Source organism: Helianthus annuus, chromosome 13 (assembly GCF_002127325.2).
Source record: "Helianthus annuus cultivar XRQ/B chromosome 13, HanXRQr2.0-SUNRISE, whole genome shotgun sequence".
NCBI classification, from domain to species: Eukaryota; Viridiplantae; Streptophyta; class Magnoliopsida; order Asterales; family Asteraceae; genus Helianthus; species Helianthus annuus.
The window spans coordinates 96,485,415-96,509,321 of NC_035445.2; the positions used below are offsets into that span (position 1 = coordinate 96,485,415).

Here is a 23,907-nt window from a genome sequence, read left to right on the forward strand (position 1 = left end):
TACTTGGACAAATTTGTCATCGTCTTCATCGACGATATCCTTATATATTCCAAAAGCCAAGCTGACCACGAGAATCACCTCCGTTGTATTCTCGAGTTGCTACAACGTGAGAAACTCTACGCCAAATTCTCTAAATGCGAATTCTGGCTACGAGAGGTTCAATTTTTGGGTCACGTCGTAAGCGAGCGTGGTATCCAAGTGGATCCCGCTAAGGTAGAGGCGGTCATGAATTGGCAAGAGCCAAAGACGCCCACAGAGATCCGTAGTTTCCTGGGATTGGCAGGATACTACCGGAGATTCATTGAGAATTTTTCAAGGATTGCTGCGCCCTTGACTTCCCTAACCAAGAAGAAAGAAAAGTTCATTTGGGGCCCAAAGCAGCAAGAGTCCTTCAAAATTCTGAAGCAGAAGCTAAGCAACGCACCTGTGTTGACACTACCGGAAGGTACAGATGAATTCGTAGTTTACTGCGATGCATCACACACAGGCATGGGGTGTGTGCTTATGCAGAAAGGCAAGGTGATTGCCTATGCTTCAAGGCAATTAAAGGTGCACGAAAAGAATTACACCACCCATGATTTGGAACTGCGTGCCGTTGTATTTGCACTGAAATTGTGGAGGCATTACCTCTATGGTATTAAATTTGTGATTTATTCTGATCACAAAAGTCTTCAACATCTGTTCAACCAGAAAGAGTTGAACATGAGGCAACGCCGTTGGATGGAAACATTGAATGATTATGATTGTGAGATCAGGTACCATCCCGGCAAAGCGAATGTAGTCGCTGATGCCCTGAGCAGGAAAGAAAGGGTAAAACCTATACGAATCAATGCCAAGAGCATTGAAGTCAAGAACAATTTGATTGAGAGGATATTAGCTGCACAGCGAGAGGCTGTGTTGGAAGCTAATTATCCTAAGGAAAAGTTAGGAGTAACTGAAGAACAGTTGACTCTTAGCAAGGATGGAATCCTTAGATTAAACGGACGAATATGGGTTCCGATTTATGGAGGACTACGAGATGTTATCCTCCAGGAAGCCCATAGTTCCAAATATTCGGTCCATCCGGGAGCAGATAAAATGTATCAAGACTTAAAGGCAAACTATTGGTGGATAGGCTTGAAAAAGTCTGTAGCCGCCCATGTAGCAAAGTGCTTGACTTGTGCTCAAGTCAAAGCCGAGCACCAAAAGCCGTCTGGCTTGCTACAACAGCCTGAACTACCCGAGTGGAAGTGGGAATGCGTAACTATGGACTTCATAACCAAGTTACCCAAAACAAGGAAAGGAAACGACACAATATGGGTCATAGTCGATAGGCTGACTAAAGCAGCTCATTTTCTACCCATCAAGGAGACGTATAGCTCCGATATGCTAGCCCAACTGTATGTTGATAAGATTGTAGCCTTACACGGCATACATGTGTCTATTATCTCCGACAGGGATACTAGATACACGTCTCATTTCTGGAAGAGTTTTCAGCAATCTTTGGGCACGCGTTTGAACTTCAGTACGGCTTACCATCCACAGACGGACGGTCAGAGTGAGTGTACTATCCAAACGCTAGAAGACATGCTTCGTGCATGTGCGATCGATTTAGGTGGTAACTGGGATAAGAATCTACCCCTGATCGAATTCTCCTACAATAATAGCTACCATACCAGCATAAAGGCTGCGCCTTTCGAGGCATTATACGGTAGGAAATGTAGATCGCCTGTTTGTTGGGCGGAAGTGGGAGAGGTCCAATTATCAGGACCAGAGATAGTTTTCCAGACAACGGACAAGATTGTCCAGATTCGGGAACGTCTCAAGGCTGCCCGCGATAGGCAGAAGAGCTACGCTGATCCGAAGCGTAAGGATTTTCACTTCGAAGTAGGTGAAAAGGTGTTGCTTAAAGTGTCACCCTGGAAGGGGGTGATGCGTTTCGGCAAGAAAGGCAAACTGAGTCCGAGATACATAGGACCTTTTGAGGTCATTGAACGTGTCGGATCAGTCGCCTATAAGTTGAACTTGCCTGAAGAGCTCAATGGAATTCACAATGTGTTCCACATCTGCAATCTCAAGAAGTGCTTCGCCGATGAATCATTGGTGATCCCACACACAGATGTGCATATAGATGAGAGCTTAAAATTCGTAGAGAAGCCGTTGTCGATTGAAGATCGACAGGTGAAAAAGCTTCGACGAAAGCACGTACCGATTGTAAAGGTCAAATGGGATGCCCGTAGAGGTCCCGAATACACGTGGGAAGTCGAAGCCACAATGAAAGAAAAATACCCTTATTTATTTGAGTAAATCTCGGGTCGAGATTTATTTTAAGGGGGTGAGGATGTAACACCTCGAAATTTTGTGTTCAATAATGTGTTAACACGTGTCATTTGATTACACGTGTCATTAATATTAAATAAAGGACCAATTTTGACAAACCTTGAAAGTATGTAAATTCGAGGGTTATAAATGTCAACCAAGGGTAAATATACTGTATAGTAACCCTAAGTGATGCTCGTACCTTCAAACGAATAAATCATGGATCGTGCGGAAGCGAAACGCGGAAGAAAGTGAGAGATTACAAACTACAGGGGTTAACTATGTCAACATGTTTAATTATACCTCTGAGTGACCCTTTAACGTTCCCGAGGCTTTGTAACAGTATAATACACTCACTAGAATGCAATATATAAATTTCGCGAAGTTCCGCTTTAAAACGAGAAAGTTATGATCGAATTCGTATGAGAAGGGTTAAAAGCGTCAACAATGAAAGTTAAGGCTTTCCGAATAATTAATAAACTAACCGGGGACTTAACAATGCGGGTAAATAACACGAGATCCTTAGTTGTAATTAACCGAGGGCCAAACCGCAAAGTTACCCCTTCAAACCCGAAAGGTCAGGTTAATAATTACAAAAGATTTCGTTATTAATTACCAAGATTTTGTCATAATTACAAAAGATTTAAAAAACCTGTAAATCTAACCTCTCGCGACCCGCGTTATGTTTTGGGTTAAGTTGAGGCGGGCCGCGAGCCACCTCTTATTCGCGACTGATTTTTAAACATCAGGCGGCCCACGTTAAAATGTGCCTAAACCTCCAGGCGGGCCGCGTGGGACGCCCAGATGCAGAAACTTTGGATTTTTATGCCTTTTGAACTTGTGAACGATCATTTGGACAATAAATGAGGCATGGGCGCCCCCTACTCGACCCATAGCACCATGGGACACCTGCCCATCATCCATGATCAGTTGTAGACCAATGTGTGATGATCTTGAAGCATGTTAAGCACTATAAATAAGCATGTTTGGTTCATAACTATCACGCAACTCAAAAACACTTCTCTGGTCACTTCAAAAGCTCCCAAGTGTTCTTCTTTGTTCTCTAAGCAAGCCTAAGCTTCTGTAAGTCGTTTAGATCCTTTGTGGTTCAATTTTACTTAGTAATATAGCTAAAAATCAAACCGTCGTAACTACGGTTTGACTTCAAAATAAATCCGTAATGGCTCAGTCTTATGACGGATCAAAAGTAGTTATGAGTTGGTATTCATGTGGGTAATAAACCTCTAAAAGGGTTCCCTCTGATCACCACTCTAACTAGTTCAAATGTCGAGTCAAACGAATGCTTAAAAAGTCAACAGAAAGCTATTTTAGCGATTCTTGTATAAATTGTAATGCAGATGATATGAAACCTGTTTTGACACTTATAACACATGATATTAAGTATATAAACTTGTCTAAGCTCGTTTGAATCGACCATTTGCTATATTGACCCGGTTCGGAGCCGAATGTCGCAAAAGTTTGACTTTTGCTTTGACTTCAGTTCTGACCCGTTTTAGTGAGGTATAGATATGCCTTAGGACTCTCTTAGGACCAGGTTACATGATGGTATAACCCTCTGTGACCGGTTCATTGTTTGTCCGAGTCTTTTACGTGTTTCCGTTAATCGCCTAAAAGTTGACCGTAACGGCCTTTTTAAAATAAAACGAGTATTTCGGACGCGTGAATGGACCATAACCTTGCTTACTAAATTATAAGCATGTCCTTAAAATTTCACGTCAATCCGAGGTTTAGAATGAGAGTTATGCTAAAAAGCGCAATTAAAGTAAACTTTTGTAATAAACGGCGCAATTAGCATAACGCCTATCTAAACCAAGATTTCGTCACCAAAGCTTTTACCCACTGTTATAAAATAATATTTTGGGATTTTTAAAGATTTTTAATTATTTTTACCTTGCTCATAACCTGCGGTTATGGCTACGGTTCGGTAAATACCGAATATGCCATTTTCGGCCAAAACTTGAGTTCTACAAGGTCTTTTGACCCGATTCCAGTTGCTACTGATTTTAAATGATAAATAAAGTATTTTAAACTTTATAAACTGTTCGGAAAACTCAGATTTCCTGTAGAACTCGAAAAGCTCTTTAAAAGTCTTTAAAATGACCGAAAAACCCCTATGGGGCGTAATAATAACTTAAACTCGTTACGGGCATCACGGAAGGTATCCTACTGATGCCACAACCTCTTTAAGGCATATTGACTTAGGAAATAAGCGTAGGACTCTCATGGCTAACCGTTTCGCCTAATGCGCGCACGGTTCGGCTTATGAAACTAGTTTTCGTAAATTAGCCGATATGGGTCAAATTATATCATTATGACCCCAAAATCCAGAGTGTGAACCTTAAACCCATATAAGACAAGTCTCTGAACTTGTTGGGTCAGAATCACACTCCATTCTCGGTTTTCGCCTTTTCGCGCGATTAAACCATATTTATATTTCGGAACCAACCGATCTAGGCTACGGCCAATATAAAGACCCGTTAGGATTCTAATAGGTTAATTAAAACCTTCGTTCCAGAATAGGAGCCCCAGTAAAAGCTACTTGTGACGTAATCCATTAAGGAATATACTTGCAAAGGTAAATACTTTTAACTTATTTTCCCTTATACGGGCTTGGGTTACGGTATATTAATACCGCTTGATTGAGCATCATATCTTCCATCGCTTAGGTGGTTAATTGAATAATGTGATCGGCTCATTTAAACAGTCTTGTTTCTTAAAAGCCTTTGGGGGGTTAATGACCGTTGTCCCGGATATCCTTGGCATCATTTTACGAAATGGCCACGACCTCGACATCCCGGTGTAGGCGTACACCCGGTATATTATGTCGACATTATTATTATTGAAAGACGTAGCCGTTGGTTTTTACACTACGGTTTTACGCAATGTGGTGTGTCTATTAATCTTTAACCCGGACAGGATCCGGGCTACTGAACGCATAAAAGGACATGTAATTCGTTCACAAGATTTTAATAATTTTCCCAAGTTATAAAAGAGTTTGTGCCTCGAGCATTCAAATCAATTTTAAATAAACATTTTCAAATGTGTCAGTTGAACGTATTTACCAGTGTAAACTGACGTATTTTCCCCAAAAGATTAAGTGCAGGTACTACACGAAATTTGGCTAGTAATAGCTTCCTAGCATCACGAATAGTCTCGCAAACTTGATGCTGTATCTGACTGAACAATACTTTATTTTATTTATGATCCCCTGTGGATACAATTCGACTTCTGTAATACACTTGATATTACATTCAAAAGGTTGAATTATATTTATCTTTATGCTTCCGCTGTGCATTCATATAATTGTGTGGTTTGACTATATTGTTGGATGGTTGAGCAGTGGCGGTTTTGGCGATCGGTGCAGTGGTAGCTTGATGCAGAGACTTGGAGGGCTTATCCCAGAAACCAGCTTTTACTCGCTTGTCATTGATCTCGGCGGCAAGCAAGCAGGTCTCTTCAATTGATGACGTCTTGGCGGCATAAACAAAGTCGGCAACACAATCGGGTAGAGCTCGAATGTACTTCTTGATGGCCATGTCTGACGTCTTGACTTGATTGGGACAGCTGATGCTGAGCTGTTTAAAGTGAGCAGTCAAGGCAGCGTTATCTCCATCCTTCTGCTTAATGTTCCAAAACTCGTCCTCCAGCTTTTGGCGTTCATGGGGAGGACAGAATTCGTCCATCATCATGGCTTTCAGCTCTTTCCATGTCAGCTCATAAGCTACATCATTCCCGCGTTTGTTTCGTTCGGCCGTCCACCAGTCTAGAGCTCGAGACTGGAAGACGCCGGTTGCGTTCAGAGTACGGAGATTTTCTGGACAGCCGCTTTGGCGCAGAGTGACTTCGATGGAATCAAACCATTGAAACATAGCTGTTGGGCCATCTTCTCCGGTGAATTCCTTTGGTCCGCATGCCTTGAACTGTTTAAAGCTGAAAACAGTCTTGGTAGCGTCTTTGGGAGCTTCAGTTCTCGACTCCTCGGAAGATTTGCTGACGTTTTCATAGACATCGCTCACAGCTTTTGCTACTTGCTTGGCGATGATAGCAGCAAGACGTCTGTCTTTCTTCTCTTGGCGGGTAAGTGGTGTTCGGTGTCCGGATGACGACATGGTCTGCAACAGACATCGTCGTAGGTCTCAGACACATCAAAATCGAATCTCACCTCACACGTCTACTACTTACTAACGCTCAGGAACACGTCGAAACACGTATCGCATAAACACATAAGCACATAATCACAGATTCACGTGGTCACAAAAGCACATAAGCACGTAGGGCACGTAGAGCACAGAAACACATAAAAACAGAAGCACATTCCTATTTAATCACAGAGGCAGTCAGAATACAGAAACCTATCATTCAAGTTCGTGTGTCGTTCGTGTATAGCGATCGCGTATAGCATATCGAGTAGTATAGTATAATCGTATAGCAAGTCGAGTATAGTATAAGCGTGTATCGTAGCATAATGACGTTTAGATTTGTAGCGACTTGTAAGTGTTTTGAGGTAGAAGAGTAATGTGATTCGTGTGTGTTGATTAAAGTGATAGCAAAATCGAATAATCCTCCAAAATTTTTTACACATTACACATAAAACACATAAAATCAACGAATTGTCAGAGTCGGCAGTTGCGGGCTCAGAATCGAAACACATAAAATCGAGAGATAGATTGTCTGCGGCTATTAGACATCGACTACCCAAAGCGATTTGACTATTCTCAATAGACTTGTCGTCACATTTTGACTTTCGGGATCGTGTTTCCGCCTCGATTCTTGGGCATTCAGCACGTATTCCCTAGGTCATACTCGTGAGTTCAGGTCGTTGGAGTCCGTCGAGGCTTTGGTGAGATGAGTAAAAGTCAACTAAAAGTAGTAGCAAGTTGTCAAGGTTAGGGTTCCACCCCTGGCTTAGCAACTTCTTCCTTGTTTTTTGGTAAAATAGAGGAGATTATTCATCAAAATATGGATTTCACTCCTGATTCGGTGTAATTCTCCTCGTTAAAACAAGCGTCCGTTATTGAAAAATAGTGAAGAAATCTTTGATAAAACAACACTGACCTAGCAACTTAGTCGAGAGTTTGCGGTTTTCACACCTATTCCCGACTGAGTCACTTGTCGTTGTCTGAAAATTCGAGTGCGGTGATAGTGAGAATTTGCAGGATATATGGCACATAGGCTTGGTCTGTTGATTCCTAACTATAGTCTAGGTCTCAAAGACTTCGACCCAGACTAGGTCGAGTCTAGCCTAATTCCCTATAGTTATGGCTCCGATACCAATCTGTCACACCCCAACCGATGGCGGAATCATCGGGGCATGGCACTGAGCGAAACAGATTGTCCAGAAGTTTCCATAACAACTATCATTACTATTCAATTTATATAATACGTCCCATACCGTACCTTAAATAGCAAACAAATTATTACAGATAACATCAAGTCAAATATTCTGTTCCGACAACTCAGATTTAAATATAAAAAAATTGTTCAAATGCTTCTAGAGACTCGATCGGCAAGATCTACAGACAACTATGCTCTAGACGCTTATTCTAAGCTCGCCTTCCTAGCAGATAAGCATCCTAATTGCCTGTCACATACGTTAAAATAAAGTCAATACATAAAATGTTAAGGTGAGCATACAAGTTTGATAATAGCATATAGAGTTCGAAATAGTTTACGCATAACCAACACGTACACAGAGGAAAACGAAGCATGTTAATTATCGTCAAGGTGCCCCTCTCTCTCCTTTTTTTATTTTTAATTGTTATGGAAAATTTGTCTTGTATGTTGGATGCAGCCAAGGAAGCGGGAGCGGTGCACGAAATTCAAGCTCTTAATGATGGCCCAAATATTTCTCATCCTTGTACGCGGATGATGCCATTATTTTGGGGACGTGGGATGAAGAAGCCATCGCTAATGTTGTGAGGATTCTTCCGATCTTTCATTGCGCTTGGGGCTGAAATTCAATCTTGCCAATATCTAATCTATACGGAATCGGAGTGGAAGTCTCGGAGGTGAAAGACAAAGCTAGGATGGTAGGATGTAAGGCGAGGACCCGCCGTTCAAATATCTTGGGTTGATGGTTTTAGCTAACATGAATCAGATAAATAACTGAAAGCCGGTTTATGACGTCTTGGAAGGTAGATTGTCGTCCTTGAAGGCACATGTTCTCTCGATATGTGGGAGGATAACATTGATAAAGTCGGTGTTACTTTTCGATCTATAAGGCCCCTAAAAAGTCATAAACGATTTGGAAAAGCTTATTAGAAGATTCTTATGGAGGGGCTCAAGAGATGTTAATATAATGCATTGGGTGGTGTGGGATAGGGTGATAAAAGCTAAAGAGGACGGAGGGCCCGGTTTGAGTAGATTAAATAACACTAATATAGCGTTACTATCTAAATGGGGGTAGTGTTATAAGACAGATAAAAATCTATTATGGGTCAAGGTGGTGGATGCGATACATTCGAGTAGGAGGAGGTGGGATTTCATTCCGGTCAATAAAAGTTTAAACGGGGTGTGGAAGAATATTGTGAAGAATATCGCTAGAACTGTTATTGATGACACGCCGCTCCAGAATTTTTTTAAAGGAGAAGTGGGGAATGGTCGTAATATTTCTTTTTGGATTGATCCATGGATTCATAATGAAGCTCTCAAAGACACCTATCCGAATTTATTTAAATTAGAAGCTGATAAAAAGTGTGTCGTGGAGGACCAGGTGATTTCTAATGCTAATGGAGGAGAATTCTCATGGAACTGCTCACGTGGTCTGAGGTCATTTTTGGAAATATCTGAGGCTAATTGGTTGCTTAGAGACCTCGACTCGGTTAGGATCTCCAATCAGCGTGATCGATGGAAATGGATAGGACGGTCGAATGAAGAATTTTCGGTAGGAGTGGTGAGAAGGTTGCTGACCAGAGGAGAGGGTGTTAACAGTAGCACCTATATCATGAATTAGAGCAAACAAGTCCCGTTAAAATGTAATGTTTCAATGTGGAGAGCTGAAATGGGTCGTATTCCTACCGCAGACGCATTAAAGGCGAGAAACGTAGCGATTGAAGATGATACTTGCTCCCTATGCAACATGAGCGAGGAATTTGCTATGCATTTGTTTTGCTTCTGTTTTGTTGTTGCTCGTATTTGGCAATACGTTGGAAACTGGTGTAGAGTGGTGACGTGGTGGAGCGTGAGTACAATTTTTAGCATATTTTTAAGCATTTTTACTCGTTTATCAAGCTTTAAATTTATAAAACACGATATACCACAATCACTCTCTACAACACACTAGGGCAAGTTCACCCATTGTTGGTGTAGTATAGCGATGGTAAAATACCGAGGTCGTCTAAGGACACAGGAGTTTTAATACCGGAATATTATCAACGTCTAATCTAATCATATTTTTTAGGAAAAAGGGTGTTTGGTAAATAAAAATGAAGAAATAAACTAAAATAATAAAAAGAAACAATAGACAAGATAGAATCACTTGGTTCTGACGCTTCTTTTACGTATCCTTTGATGATTTCCGCACTTTGGGTTTTTTAAGAGATTATCTTAGTTATAGTGGCATGTCCCTCTTTTGGAGGCAACACTACCCTCGGCCATATTGGTCCGAGTCAACAGGGATACAGTCCCGTAAGGCCGGAATATTGAAGGATAATTAAGTAAGTTATTAATGCAAAATGTGGCATGTCCCTCTTTTGGAGGCAACGCTACCCTCAGCCATATTGGTCTTAGCCAGCAGCGATACAGTCCCGCAAGGCCGGTTTAAAGTTTTATTAGTAGTTTATTTATAAGGGATTCAAGCCGTTCTTACTTCCCCCGATTTGATGCTATATGCCTCAAAGGAAGTCCTAATAAGCTTGAATCAAGTCCTCGCAGGATCTATACACTGAACGAGGCAAGAAATTTACTCAATCCACCATTCTAACCCCATTCCAGACAGTTAACATGTTTTATATAGACCGTAAAGACACGAATGAGTGAATCAATAAAACATGAAAAGATGATAGAATAAAGTTCACATTCAATATAAAAAGTAGTTATTAAAGTCATTAATATATACACAATTAAAAAGTTAACCAAAGCTTGGAAATCAGAAGTGATACATGAAGATTTGTCTTCACCAAGCATGTGCTTTGTTTGACAAAAGTTCTTACAACCAATCTTGGATCCCGATACTACTACACACACTCTAAATATGGATGATGGAGGAATGTGGCAGGTGCATTTTGCGCATATCAAGTGGCTCTTCTCGTTTCGGAGTAGGTTAGAGAGCTCTTGGAGTTATATAAATCGGTGGGCTTAGCTGGGAATGCGAAGGAGGCTTTTGATTGCATTGTCAAAGTGGGGTGTTGGTGTATTTGGCATGCTAGAAATAAACTCAAGTTCGAGAATAAGCAGATTCGGGCGGAAGAGATCATCAAAGATTTGACGACTACAAGCTTTTTTTGGTATAGTAATAGAGTTAAAAATAGATCCGTGTCGTGGAAGGATTGGTGCAATTTTGTAATTATGTAATTTTGGTTGTGTTTGGCCGCCCTGTTTTGTGGGTTAGTGTATGTTAATGAAATTCATGTTTAAAAAAAATAACAATCTATTGTTCCTCCATTATTTTTCTTTTTAATATAAAAGATTGACATTTCTAATAAGCCTTAGTAAGTTTTATACTTAATCTCAATTTTCGTCAAAGTGGGTTGTCTAAGATAAACACTCTTAGTTCAATAGTTTATTTTTTTGCATTGAGTAAACTGCCATTTTGGTCCCTGAGGTTTGGTCAATTTTGCCACTTTAGGCCAAATTTGAAACATTTTGCATCTGGATCCCTGTAGTTTCACTTTTATTGCCATTTTAGTCTAAAAATCAAATCAGCTCATATTTCTCAAATTAATTCCTGCTATTTTATCCTTTTCTTTAGGGGCAAAATAGTCATTATGAGTTTTATTATAAAAAGATATTAATTAAAATTATAAAACCTAAGTAATAGTTTACCCAAACCAATTCTCTTTCTCCCTTCTGTAACACAAAGAAGACAGTCACGAAACACCGCCACCACTATCGCCGACTACCACCTCCACAGTCCCTTCTTGTCTCCCCATCCTCTTTCTCCATTCTCCAATGCTACCCACAACTTTTCACCCCACCACCACTATCAATTCCTGCCGGCCAAACACCATCTCCGACGTCTCTGACCACCGGAGCCACCTTCATCTCATCGACCTTTTCTCCCCTATACTTCAACCACAACCATCATCCACTTTAAATCGACCGAAAAAACAACATACAATCATTTCTTCAAACACTTAATCTACATATAAGCAATAACAACAGACCAAACATAATAACCTATTACCACTTCTTCTTCTATATAAAAACTAATTCATCATTACGAATTACAACTCTAATTACAATGCTTCACATAATCGTCAACTTTGTGTATAAAACTAGGGCAAATCAGAACTGACAGACGGTGACACTTACGGAGGAGAGTGAACGATTGCGATGTGGGGTCTTTATTATTATTATTATTATTATTATTATTATTATTATTATTATTATTATTATTATTATTATTATTATTATTCCTACTACTACTGTTGCTGTTGCTGTAAATCTTTAAAACAAAACACCTAAGGACATGGGGTATGGGGCGGGGGTTTGGGCGTGGGTTGGGGGAAAGCGCCCAAGGTACCACCCCGGGTGGGCTTGGGTTGGGGCGTGGCCCTTGGGGCTTGGCTTTCAAGTCGGGCGTGGGGCGGGGGGACATGCTAGCTGGCTTGCTCTTATTGGCTTGCTCTTTTTGTATTATTTTTTTTAACAATCTGCCACACCCAACCCAAGCCCAACCCACGCCCCGCCATACCCCGGGGACACGTAACCAGGCGGTGGGGGGGCTCCCATTCCACGTGTCAACAAATGCCCCAACCCAAGCCCCACCATACCCCATGGTCTAACTTCGTTCACCACCACCATTAAAATACAAAATCATAAAAATTATAAAAGTACAAATTAAACATAGGGGAATTGGCATATAATAATCCCAACTAAAGAGCATTGGTCATTGACAGTCATACCTTTAAATATTCCCCCCATCAGTCCCACCTTTCACCAATTTTTCCTACATCGGCCCCCCGTTAAAAAAAACTTAACGGGGTTATGTTTTTTTCCCAAATTACAAACAGTTTTTTTACGACTTTTGATCAGGACGACGATACGATTCCATTGATGTAAAACTTACCTCGAAACGATGCTTCAAACGATAAAAACGATGCTTCAATTTGGGTGTTTAAATTTCCAATTATCAAAAATCAAGTCATTTGGAACACCATTTCGAGGTAAGTTTTACGTCAATAGACTTGTATTGTCGTTCTGATCAAAAACCATAAAAAATCTGTTTGTAATTTGGAAAAAAAAACTTAACTCCCTTAAAGTTTTTCTAATGAGGAGCCGATGTAGGAAAAATAGGTGAAAAATGAGACTGATAAGAGGAATATTTAAAAGTAAGACTGTTAATAGCTAATGGCATCTAATTGAGATCATTACAGATCAATTCCCCTTAAACATAAAACACCTCCCCCACCCCACCCTGTGGACATAAAAATACAAATTAAACACAAATGACAAACCATAACAATTGAGGTTTAATAACCTTAACATATTTGGTTTCTTTTAAATATTTCTAGTTTTATAAACTCTTTTCAACTTTGAATTTTATGTCATGTTCTTGTTAACATAATCTTTTATAAACTTGAATTATAAACCTTCGCTTAGTTAACAATTAATTGATGTATGAAAGCGCGTTTGTTTTGAAAGTAAAAAAAAGCATGTTCTTGTTAACATAATCTTTTTTTTTTTTCTACATGAAATTTTTAATGTTTATAATGCATATGGAATTCTCAGACTCCAAAGTAGAGGAAATTTTTTTCTTTGAAAGTTATAATGTTTAAAATAATTAAACATTTTAATAATTACGTTTGTGGAAGAATATTTTGTTGATTATTCTATATTGGCAAAGCAAACCTGTGCAGGCCAGGATGAATCATTCTATTTTCATAGACAATTAGCTGTAATAATTCTATTTTCATAAACAATTAGCTGTAATAATTTTATTCTATATACTAAAATAATATTATCTCTTTTGAAACATCTCACAACTTTAATATTAAAATATAGATAAGTTTATTGAACATCATACAACCTTTATTTGTATTGGCTCTTTTAATAAAAGTTAATTTCCACTAAATTAGTATTTAATCATTTGTATATTTATATTTTATTAATCATTTGTGTATTTAGATGTTATAATTCCTTTAGTTTCAGTATTCCAAACCAAGGTATAAGTATGAATCTTGATATTGTTTTTAAAATTTTACTATTTTACGATTATTGAAGTTGTGTTGGTCCGAACTGTCGGACAAGATCTCGATCTTGAAGATCTCGACTCTAGTCAAAAGGCTATAAATTGGCTAGCCTTTTCAAACCAAACTGATAAAAATATAGACTATGATAAAATCATTTGATGGTTATGATCATATACAAACTTTATTTTGTGTAAAAACAATAAGACAATTCACAACATGCCATGTGTAATTCCTCTATTTATGTATAAAGGGCATTTTTGTATTTTATTTTAAAGTTGTTTCTAAAAATTCTTAAAATTATGAAAACAGTTTTAAATTCATGTGTTGATTATACAAATTCATGTGTTGCTTGTATATATGCTGGTTATGATTATATACATATGTGCTGGTTATAAAAGTCATGTGTTGCTTATATAAATTATGTGCTGGTTATAATCGTGTACGCATGTCTTAGTTATAATTATATAGGTATGTGCTGATTATAGAAATTTATGTGTTGTTTATATATGTGCTGATTATACTTATGAATATTGGATTTTAACAATCCTAACTATTCGCCGTTGGCCGTCAACAGTCCTAACTTCAAAAATAACCACTGACAATCTCAACTATTAACATATTGGCCTCCAATGGGCCCTGACTAATAGAACCCTAACGTTGTTAGTCTCCGGCCATCGGAAGAATCTTTTTTGCCAGAAAAAGGTTCCTAAAGGTCCGATCTAAAGTCACAAAGAAGTTTGAGACGAAAATGTTAAGTTTTCCGGCCAAGAATAAGTTTTCCGGCAAAAAAGGAGTTTTCCGGCGACCTCAATAGTTGTGGCTTATACTAGAAAAAAGTTCCTAAAGGTCTGTAATAATGTTACAAAGAGGCTTGGGAAGAAAATGTTGAGTTTTCCGGCCAAAAAAGAGTTTTCCGGCCAAAAACGTTTTACCGGCGACCTGAGACTAATGACATTAGGATCCTGTTAGTTAGGGTCGATTAGAGGCCAATATGTTAATAGTTTGAACTGCCAGTGGTCATTTTTTAAGTTGGGACTGTTAGCGGCCAAAGCCGAATGGTTGAGATTATTAAAATTCAATATTCCTTATACTTATTAGCACAATTATAAGGGTGCGAGTTGGCTACAAAGTTCATTTTTTCTACAAAGTGTAAAAAGTCATAAAACACACTCAAAACCCACAAATAACAAAGTGAAGATTACTAAAACGCCATATTTGTGGGTTTTATGTTGTGTTTTGGATGATAAGACTTTGATTATCGAATGACTAACATTAGTGTATTTTATGTTGATTATCATGTTTTGTTTTATATTCATAGTTCTAACATGCTGTGTTTGAAGTTTTTATGGACTGTTAGGGTTTGGATATTGTGTTTTAGTAATCTTTACTTTGTTATTTGTGGGTTTTGAGTGTGTTTTATGGCTGAAATTGTGGCGTTTTATGACTTTGTACACTTTGTAGGAAAAATAGACTTTGTAGCCGAACCTCATCCCAATTATAAAACACCACTTTGCCACTTTTTTAAAAATGTAATTTAAAAAAAAGTATAGAAATACTATACTCATATTAAAGATAAAAAATGTTTGATTTTATGGTATTTTTTTAACAAAATACTAAAGTATATAAAAGTTAATTTTGTAGTTAATGGAAAATGACAAAATGACTAAAACACCCTTGAATCTCATTAAATAGAATAGTTATTGTTAATAATGATATGTAATCAATCTTAGCCCTTAATTCAATTAATCAACGTTCAAGATCTGTTCTTACTATTTTTAAATAATACAGAGTTTGTATAAGATCTTAACTCATCATTTGATTTCAACAATTTAAGTTTTAATATCCAAAACATGAGTCCTTGATAGCTAAAATTTGTAAAAGATATAACACATGAGTACGTAGTTTCGCTACCCCTTAGATTTCACAGTCCCGTTCTTAACAACTCATAGTCTCATACACTAGTAGAGACAAAAATATGTTTTGTAAAATTTCAATCTTAACAACTCATAGTCTCATACCCTTGTCATTTCTCAACAAGAAAATCGCTTGGAAATGATGTTAAAGTGATTAGTTATTGTCATGCACTTGTTCTAGTAATGTTAAAAAAAGTATTGAAATATGCGTGTAACGGATATGCATTCAGGTTAATTTATACAGATTATCATAGTTTTTAACATATTATTGGTTTTAAATAAAATCAGTTTGGTGTATCCAACTTAAAAAGCAAATAAAAAGGAAAAGGGTGATATTGTGGTTCGATTTGGAGTTGTCCCATTCTAATAAAAAAACCATTCCTTAGCAATTAAGTTCATTTTCATTAAAGCAAACTCATCATTCTTTTTCCTTTAACTTTTCATGATTTATTCACTTTTTAGAAAAAAAAACTAAATAATAATAATAAGGAAACTCTGAAGTATAATTTTTTTAACTTGAACGTTAAGAAACGGGAAGACAAATATATATAAATAAGAGTAAATTACAACCGGTGTCCTTTACGTTTATATTAATTACAATCGGTATCCTTTAACTAAAAAAATTACATACTCTGTCCTTTATGTTACCAGTTTTTTGCATGTTATGTCCTTTAGCCCTAACCTAATTAAGTTTTTTGGTCAAGTCTTGCCATGTGCCTCTCACATGAGGGCAACATGGTCTTTTCGTCTCAATTTAACATGAATTTCGATTTCCCCCTTGCATCTGATAACATGTTCATATTCATCTTTAGAATCATAGCTATTGTCTATGTCTTTCAAAACTTCGATAAAAAACCCTACAGAAAAAAAGAACGTGTATCAAACCTTGCAATGGGTGTCTTCTACATACGACAAGCACTAGAACAAAACGACATCGATGAAATTTATGGTAAACTTCCAACATCATCGTAGTCAGTTCTTTTGATTGGTTTGATAAAAAAACAAAGATTAATTCCAAAATATTGTTTATTTATTTATTGGTTTGAAAAAAATAGAGGGAATAAAAGATATTTATTTATTTCGTTTTTTAATATAAAACTGAGATGAAAAGTCCATGTTGCCCTAATGCGAGAGGCACATACTAAGACTTAACCAATAAAACTTAACTAGGTTATGTCTAAAGGACATAACGTGTTAAAAACCGGTAACATAAAGGACAGAGCTTGTAATTTCTTTAGTTAAAGGACATCAGTTGTAATTTGATGCAAACGTAAAGGACACCCGTTGTAATTTACTCTATAAATAATTCAAACCTATTAAACATTGAGTTAGTTTCATGGATCGACTCGAGTATGTTATTAGGGATGAGTAAATGGTACCAGGTATCAATTCGGAACCGGTGTTAAATTTTCTGAACTGGAAGATTTTTGGTGCCGACATTTAACGTTTTCGGTACCAATTCGGTACTGTACGGTACAGTTCGGTTTGGTTCCAGATATATATATTCGGTACCGGTACCTATTTTGAGTGTGTTTACACAATTCGTATGTTAACGCATGTTAACGGAAATTGAAAAAACTTACGAATTGTGTTATTAGTTCAGGTCATTGTGTTTAATATGTTATTCATTGTGTTTTAATATGTTGTCCATTGTGTTTTAATAATTTGTTCAATTTTTTTATTATCTTTGTTCATTGTGTTTAAGTTTGTTGTGTATTGTGTTTTTAGTTTGTTTTCCATTGTGTCTTCATATGCTCTCCATTGTGTCTTTTATCTGTTGTCATTAGTTGTGTCTTTTATCTGTTGTCATCAATTGTGTTTTTATTTAGTCTGATACTTATTGTGTTATATGTTATCGCCATTGTGTTATATGTTATGGTCATTGTGTTTTAGTATGTTGTCCATTGTGTCTTTATCTGTTGTAATTGATTGTGTTTTTATCTACTTTACATTGTGTTTTACATCATGTCCATTGTGTTATTATCAAAACCTATAACACAATGTTAATTTGGGTGCTATCCATTGCGTTTTTATAAGAACCTATAACACAATATATGACACAATGAAGATAGTGTTATACCTGGGTTTTCTATAAATTGTGTTATTAGTTCAGGTCATTGTGTTTAATATGTTATTTATTGTGTTTTAATATGTTGTCCATTGTGTTTTAATAATTTGTTCAAATTTTTTTTATTATTTTTGTTTATTGTGTTTTAGTTTGTTGTGTATTATGTTTTTAGTTTGTTTTCTATTGTGTTTTCATCTGCTCTCCATTGTGTCTTTTATCTGCTGTCATTAATTGTGTCTTTTATCTGTTGTCATCAATTGTGTTTTTATTTAGTCTGATACTTATTGTGTTATATGTTATCGCAATTGTGTTATACGTTATGGTCATTATGTTTTAGTATGTTGTCCATTGTGTCTTTATCTGTTGTCATTGATTGTGTTTTTTATCTACTTTACATTGTGTTTTAAATTATGTCCATTGTGTAATATGCAATTGGGTTTTTGATTTTTCTTTGAAAAATATAACAATATGGTACTCATATTAAAGATAAAAAAAACGTTCGCTTTTATGGTATAATTTTTTTTTAAAACAAATGACGTATAAAAAAGTTACGGACGTTTAAAAATTGGGGGAGAGGGGAAATAACATGTGACTTGCATGTGCATATTCTCTTTCCTTTTGTATACAAAATTACCCTTTTCATTTAATTCATCCTAAGACACTTGTCACTCTCTGATGACTTCTTACCCTTTTTATTTTTAAATACTTTGTATTATAACTTAACCCGATGGCCCCGAAAAACACAAACAAACTATTCTTAAAGAAAAACAACATACATGTAAATGTTTCTCCATCCTCACTTCTATTTTTCTTTAAATATGAAAAATTAGCTTGATTGTTCATTTATGAGATAATTAAACGACTTAAAATTTAAACCTATATCACAAATTTTTGATGATTTTTTATGTAAGAATCGCAGAATTCCAAAAGGAAGATATGAATAATTCACAACGTTTTTAATCACTTGCATTCGGTTTTATTTTATTTATTTATTTATTTATTTTTTGCGTTTGTCATAGTAAGTTAATGTTTTGTAATGATAATTAATATTTGCTTAGATCTTTATAGAAAGGGTAAAATAATATTCCGAATTCAGCAAACTTTAACCACGTTAGTGAACATAACGTAACTATCACGGTTTGATTGAAATAGTCTCCATTTACTAAACAAGACAAGACGAATTAATGTAATATGGTCGTATTAAATTAATTATTTTGTATCATCCCATCTATGTTTGAATGCATATACCGGCTTTTAGTACTACACATAAATGCCACTTTCAATCCCCACAAAATAAATTACAAAACTGAAAAAGTCTTCTCATACATGGAAACATGACCCATTCAAACAATCATTACAATGTCCACTTCAAAACCTTATACATCATATCATATATATATATATATCTATCTATATATATAATCTAACACCATCATCAACATATGTTCATTCATATTCATTAATCATCAACAACTATGAACTCACCATGTTTGAAACATGTTGAACAAGTATGCTCACATGGTTGTTGTTCCAACCCCTTATTTTCTTTACCAGATTTCACCACGATCAACAGCACCAGCACCACCACCACCACCACCACAAGCACATCATCTGCGTGCCGGAAACACTTCACTACTACAACAACCACTTCTTTCTTTCCAAACACGCGTTTTACGGATCATGAGTCTCTTCCTAGTTATAAAGATTCATTGATTACTTTCACTCAAACATATCCGAAATACTCGGATACTGCTCGAGTGGACAGGATTAGAGGGCAGGAATATTACCATCTTTCGCTTTCGAATCGCATATGTCTTGATTATATTGGTATCGGGCTTTTCTCACACTTGCAGCTTCAAACACACCACCCTTCCACTCCTTCTTCGAGTGATTTGCACTCCGATTTCCCGTTCTTTAATACGATTTACCGGTCTGTTAATCTCAAGTCCCAGCTGCTTCATGGTGGTGAAGGATCTCCATTCGAGTCGTGTATCAGGAAGAGGATCATGGAGTTCATGAATGTTTCAGGTTAGTTAGTGGTGTTCATTGGTTCGGTTTTCAGTTTATTCAGTTTTAACCAAATAACTATTTTAGTCATTATTTCATTTTACTATTTTAGATTGAGTAGCCTTATAAGATCGATTCGAACCAAATTCAAATTTCTGAAAATCAAAAATAGAATACACGATTTGGTTTCGGCTAAATGAAAACCGTACTAAGACCACCCGTAATCGTTCAATTTGGGGTGTTTTTTTACGCCAAAAACGCCCAAACAACGCCCCTCATCGGCCCCTGTGGGCGTTATTTTCGAATTATTTGTTTTTGGCGTTGGATTTACAACGCTTTCGCCCGTTTGAAAGTTTGATTCGATCGAGTTTTGGTTCGGTTTCAGTTTGATTGGTTTGAACCGAATTGAAAACCCATATTTTTTCGGTTTGGATTTCGGTTGAAAACCGCATAAGTTTTTTTTTTTTTGGTTAGTTATTAGCATTTATTATCTTACCTTTTTACATTTTTTTAATCATTTTGTTATGGAATTGAGTTTAAATAAAATTGGGCTAAAATGTACTTGAATTAAGCTAAGTAAAAACCATTATTTGATATTCGGTTCAATTTTTTTTGAGATTTCTAAAAACCAAAAGCTGAAAACCAAATTCGGTTTTGACCAGAAACCGAATTTAATTAAGTTTGATTTTAAACGGTTACATTTGTTCTAGTTTCGTTTTAGACCATATGTAATGGGGCTTTATAAGGGCATGAAAGATTTTGATAATGCTCTTACACCATTACTCATGGGCATTATAGGGGCATGAAGAGTAAAGGACATTTCTATAATAATGCCCAAAGAAAAGAAAAATAATGGAAAGTAATAAATGAAATGGGCATTAACCATTACACCTTTTTTAAAAGGGCATTATGATGATGATGTGGTGAAAAATGCCCCTTAGTGGGCATTAACCATTACCTATGGTCTTAATCGCTTTGAAACCGAATAATGAACACCTCTATTTTATTTCAGGTGATGATTATTCCATGGTTTTTACTTCAAACAAGTCATCAGCATTCAAGATTGTTTCAGAATCTTATCCTTTCCAAACGAGTCGTAAACTGCTAACAGTATACGATTATAATAGCGAGGCTGTGGACACCTTGGTTACGACATCTGAAAAACGAGGAGCTAAGGTAATGTCAGCCGAATTCAAGTGGCCGAGAATGCGGATTCATTCCGCGAAATTAAGAAAAATGGTAGAGAGAAATAGGAAAAAGAAAAAACCAAGAGGGTTATTTGTGTTCCCACTTCAATCGCGAACAACTGGCGCGAGTTACTCGTATCAGTGGATGCTCAAGGCACAAGAGAACGGGTGGCATGTGTTGTTAGATGCATGTGCATTGGGCCCAAAAGACATGGATAGCTTCGGGCTGTCGTTGATTCGGCCGGATTTTCTTATTTGTTCATTCTACAAGGTTTTTGGTGAAAACCCGAGTGGATTCGGATGCTTGTTTGTCAAGAAATCGATGATATCGATATTGGAAGATTCATGCGTGGGGATAGCCACTCTTGTCCCGGCTAAGAACTCATCGTTTCAGGCTCAATCGGACGAAGAACATTCATCCGGAACGGATTTAGAACTTCAACAAGAACAAATCGTCACCCAGGGCGAAAAGAACAAGGGTTTACCGATCGAGTATAGGGGGTTAGATCATGTGGATTCGTTAGGGTTGATGCAAATTAGTACGCGCACTAGGTGCTTGATAAATTGGCTGATTAACGCGCTAACGAAGCTAGAACATCCCAACACGGAGACCAAGACACCATTGATTAAAATTTACGGTCCGAGAATTAGATTTGACCGTGGACCCGCGTTAGCATTCAATATCTATGATTGGAAAGGTGAAAAAGTTGAGCCGGCCCTAGTGCAAAAGCTTTCTGATCGAAATAATATATCGTTGAGCGTAGGTTCTCTACACAAGATATGGTTTGATGACAAGTATGTAGAGGAAAAAGAGCGCGTAATGACCGAGGGTGGCACGAAGAAGAGTAAAGGGGTGCCGGATATCGCCGTGGTGACTGCCGCGATAAACTTTTTGGCGAATTTTGAAGATGTTTATAGGTTATGGGCGTTTGTGGCTCGGTTTTTGGATGCGGATTATGTCGAGAAGGAACGATGGAGATATACCGCTCTAAATCAGAAAACGATTGAAGTGTAATGCGTAGTCAATAACCTAAATCTTTTGTAACTAGAAAAGAAGAAAAAACACGTTTGAAAGTGTAAAAATGTTGATGCAATCACTTTATATCTTTTGTAAAAGTAATGCTTTATTCTTTAGAGTTTAGATCAATGTTCTTACTAGATATTTAACATTATTAGATAACTAAATATTTTAACACAAGTGTTTTGTATTGTAACTAATACATAACATAGAGGTGATAGTTTCTCTTTATTTATAGACTATCAATCACGAATTAAACAAGAAACTTAGTAGTAATTTTTTTTAACGGCAAATTTCTTTTATTTATGTTGTCTGTAATTTACCATTTAGTCTCTAAGTATTAAAAATTGTCCGAATGGTCCCGTTGTTTACTCGTAGATAACACGTACACTCATTTTCTTTACTTGTTTTCTTGTGAGATCACTCGATATACCCCGTTAAAAAAAATAAAAACTAGACATAAAATCCTAAATAAACCCCCTCAAATTCTCACTCCCACTATCCCCCAATTAGACCACCAACATCACACCCATGGTCAACAACATAATAACAAGTGGTAAAGATGTCATCATTAATATTGCCAGCATCAAAATAAATAACATAAAAGAAAAACTCCATGCTACAAAATTAAACCTTTAAATTTTAAGTTCAAGAACTCACCTACTTACAACAAACAAACAAGGTTGCGTACGATTGGTAGCAGGGCATTGGGTAATTTCTTTGCTACTAGAATTGGGCTTTTGTTAAAAGGGGCTTATCGATAAAATACTAAAAAGTCAATGGGCCTAAAACAATTTGCCGTTTTATGTTACACTTGGGCTTATATAAGTGGGTTCTTTTCCCCGTTGTCCACTGGACTTTAAGTAGACTTGCCATCCATTGTTGATCAATGATCACTCACATTATTATTCTTATTATTGTTATTATTATTGTTGTTGTTATTTCCCCTATATTAATTTACAATTTTAGTTTGTGAGTTACTTTTACTGTTCCTTTTTTACAAGTTAATGATGCACAATATGGCTTAATGTACAAGTAGAGAAGCACATCAAGATTCTTAAGGGTTGGTGATGAGTTGGAAGCTGTTTGTGGCTGTACACATTGGCTTAGTGACATTGTCAATCAATCCTAAATATTTTTATGTATTTGTAGTTTGTTACTATATACTAGTGGGAAACCCGCGCGTTGCAGCGGAGTCGACAATATAGGGAGGGATCGTAATTCAACCCTTAAAATGATTAAAAAAATATCATATATAAGTTGTGACGCTTTCAGGTGGTTTATATTTCTGAATTGGACACACTTTTCTCTTTAGTAGCCTACGATAAACCTTTAATCTTTCACAGATCCAACAAGTCATGTGTTATGCATAATGCCTCATGCCACATAGGGTGTTTTATTGGCTCAAAAATTATGTCCACACGCATAGCCACCTGAAGCTCATGGCCATTTTTGACAACTATCAGACCGTTCAATAGATAATAACCACATGTCAAATACCCATTTATACAATAAAAGAAAATGCAATTTAGGCTACTATAAAAAGAAACAGATAATAAATGGCAAATTTATATATATTCTTCAAGAACACTACCTGAAACTCTATCAAGCATAATTTGTTGATGATGCAATATTTGTTACTACTAACAAACAATATAAGATCTGTAAAGGAAAGTCTAAATACATACAAACCTACGGCTTTGACCTAATCAGACAGACAGCTAGTACAAACCTACGACCACCACCCGGCCTCATTCCAAGAACCAGCTGCTGCTGGTAACTAAATCCAACCTAAAACCAAAAAATAAAAAAACATCAACATGCTGCTGACAATTGAGCTCGAATCTGTTGTACCAAACAAGCAATGCTTGGTATGGTTCGTCATAGAACGGTGCACTGCTGCTGGTGTCTTTCACCATTTTTTTAAAAACAATGGATTCCCCTCAGAAACCAACCTTACAAATGTGAGAGCATGAAATTGACTGTTATCATTGTAAATCATATCCTGGCTGGGACCTTTGTGAAGTTGTAATTAATTCGTATA

The 23,907-nt window shown here is 36.8% G+C and overlaps 1 protein-coding gene across 1 annotated transcript; it reads left to right on the forward strand.

Moving 5' to 3' along the window:
- The first annotated feature begins 18,980 nt into the window (after positions 1-18,980).
- Positions 18,981-21,986, forward strand: LOC110898761 (molybdenum cofactor sulfurase). Its single transcript, XM_022145593.2, has 2 exons — positions 18,981-19,679; positions 20,671-21,986. Exons 1-2 carry the CDS (start codon positions 19,127-19,129, stop codon positions 21,858-21,860), a joined length of 1,743 nt encoding a protein of 580 aa, XP_022001285.1. The 5' UTR covers positions 18,981-19,126; the 3' UTR covers positions 21,861-21,986.
- Positions 21,987-23,907: the final 1,921 nt, after the last annotated feature.

Coding starts and splice junctions, on each gene's coding strand:
- LOC110898761 (XM_022145593.2), top strand. CDS start 19,127: ATGAACTCACCATGTTTGAAACATGTTGAACAAGTATGCTCACATGGT. Junction 19,680..20,670: donor GGAGTTCATGAATGTTTCAG/GTTAGTTAGTGG, acceptor ATTTTATTTCAG/GTGATGATTATTCCATGGTT.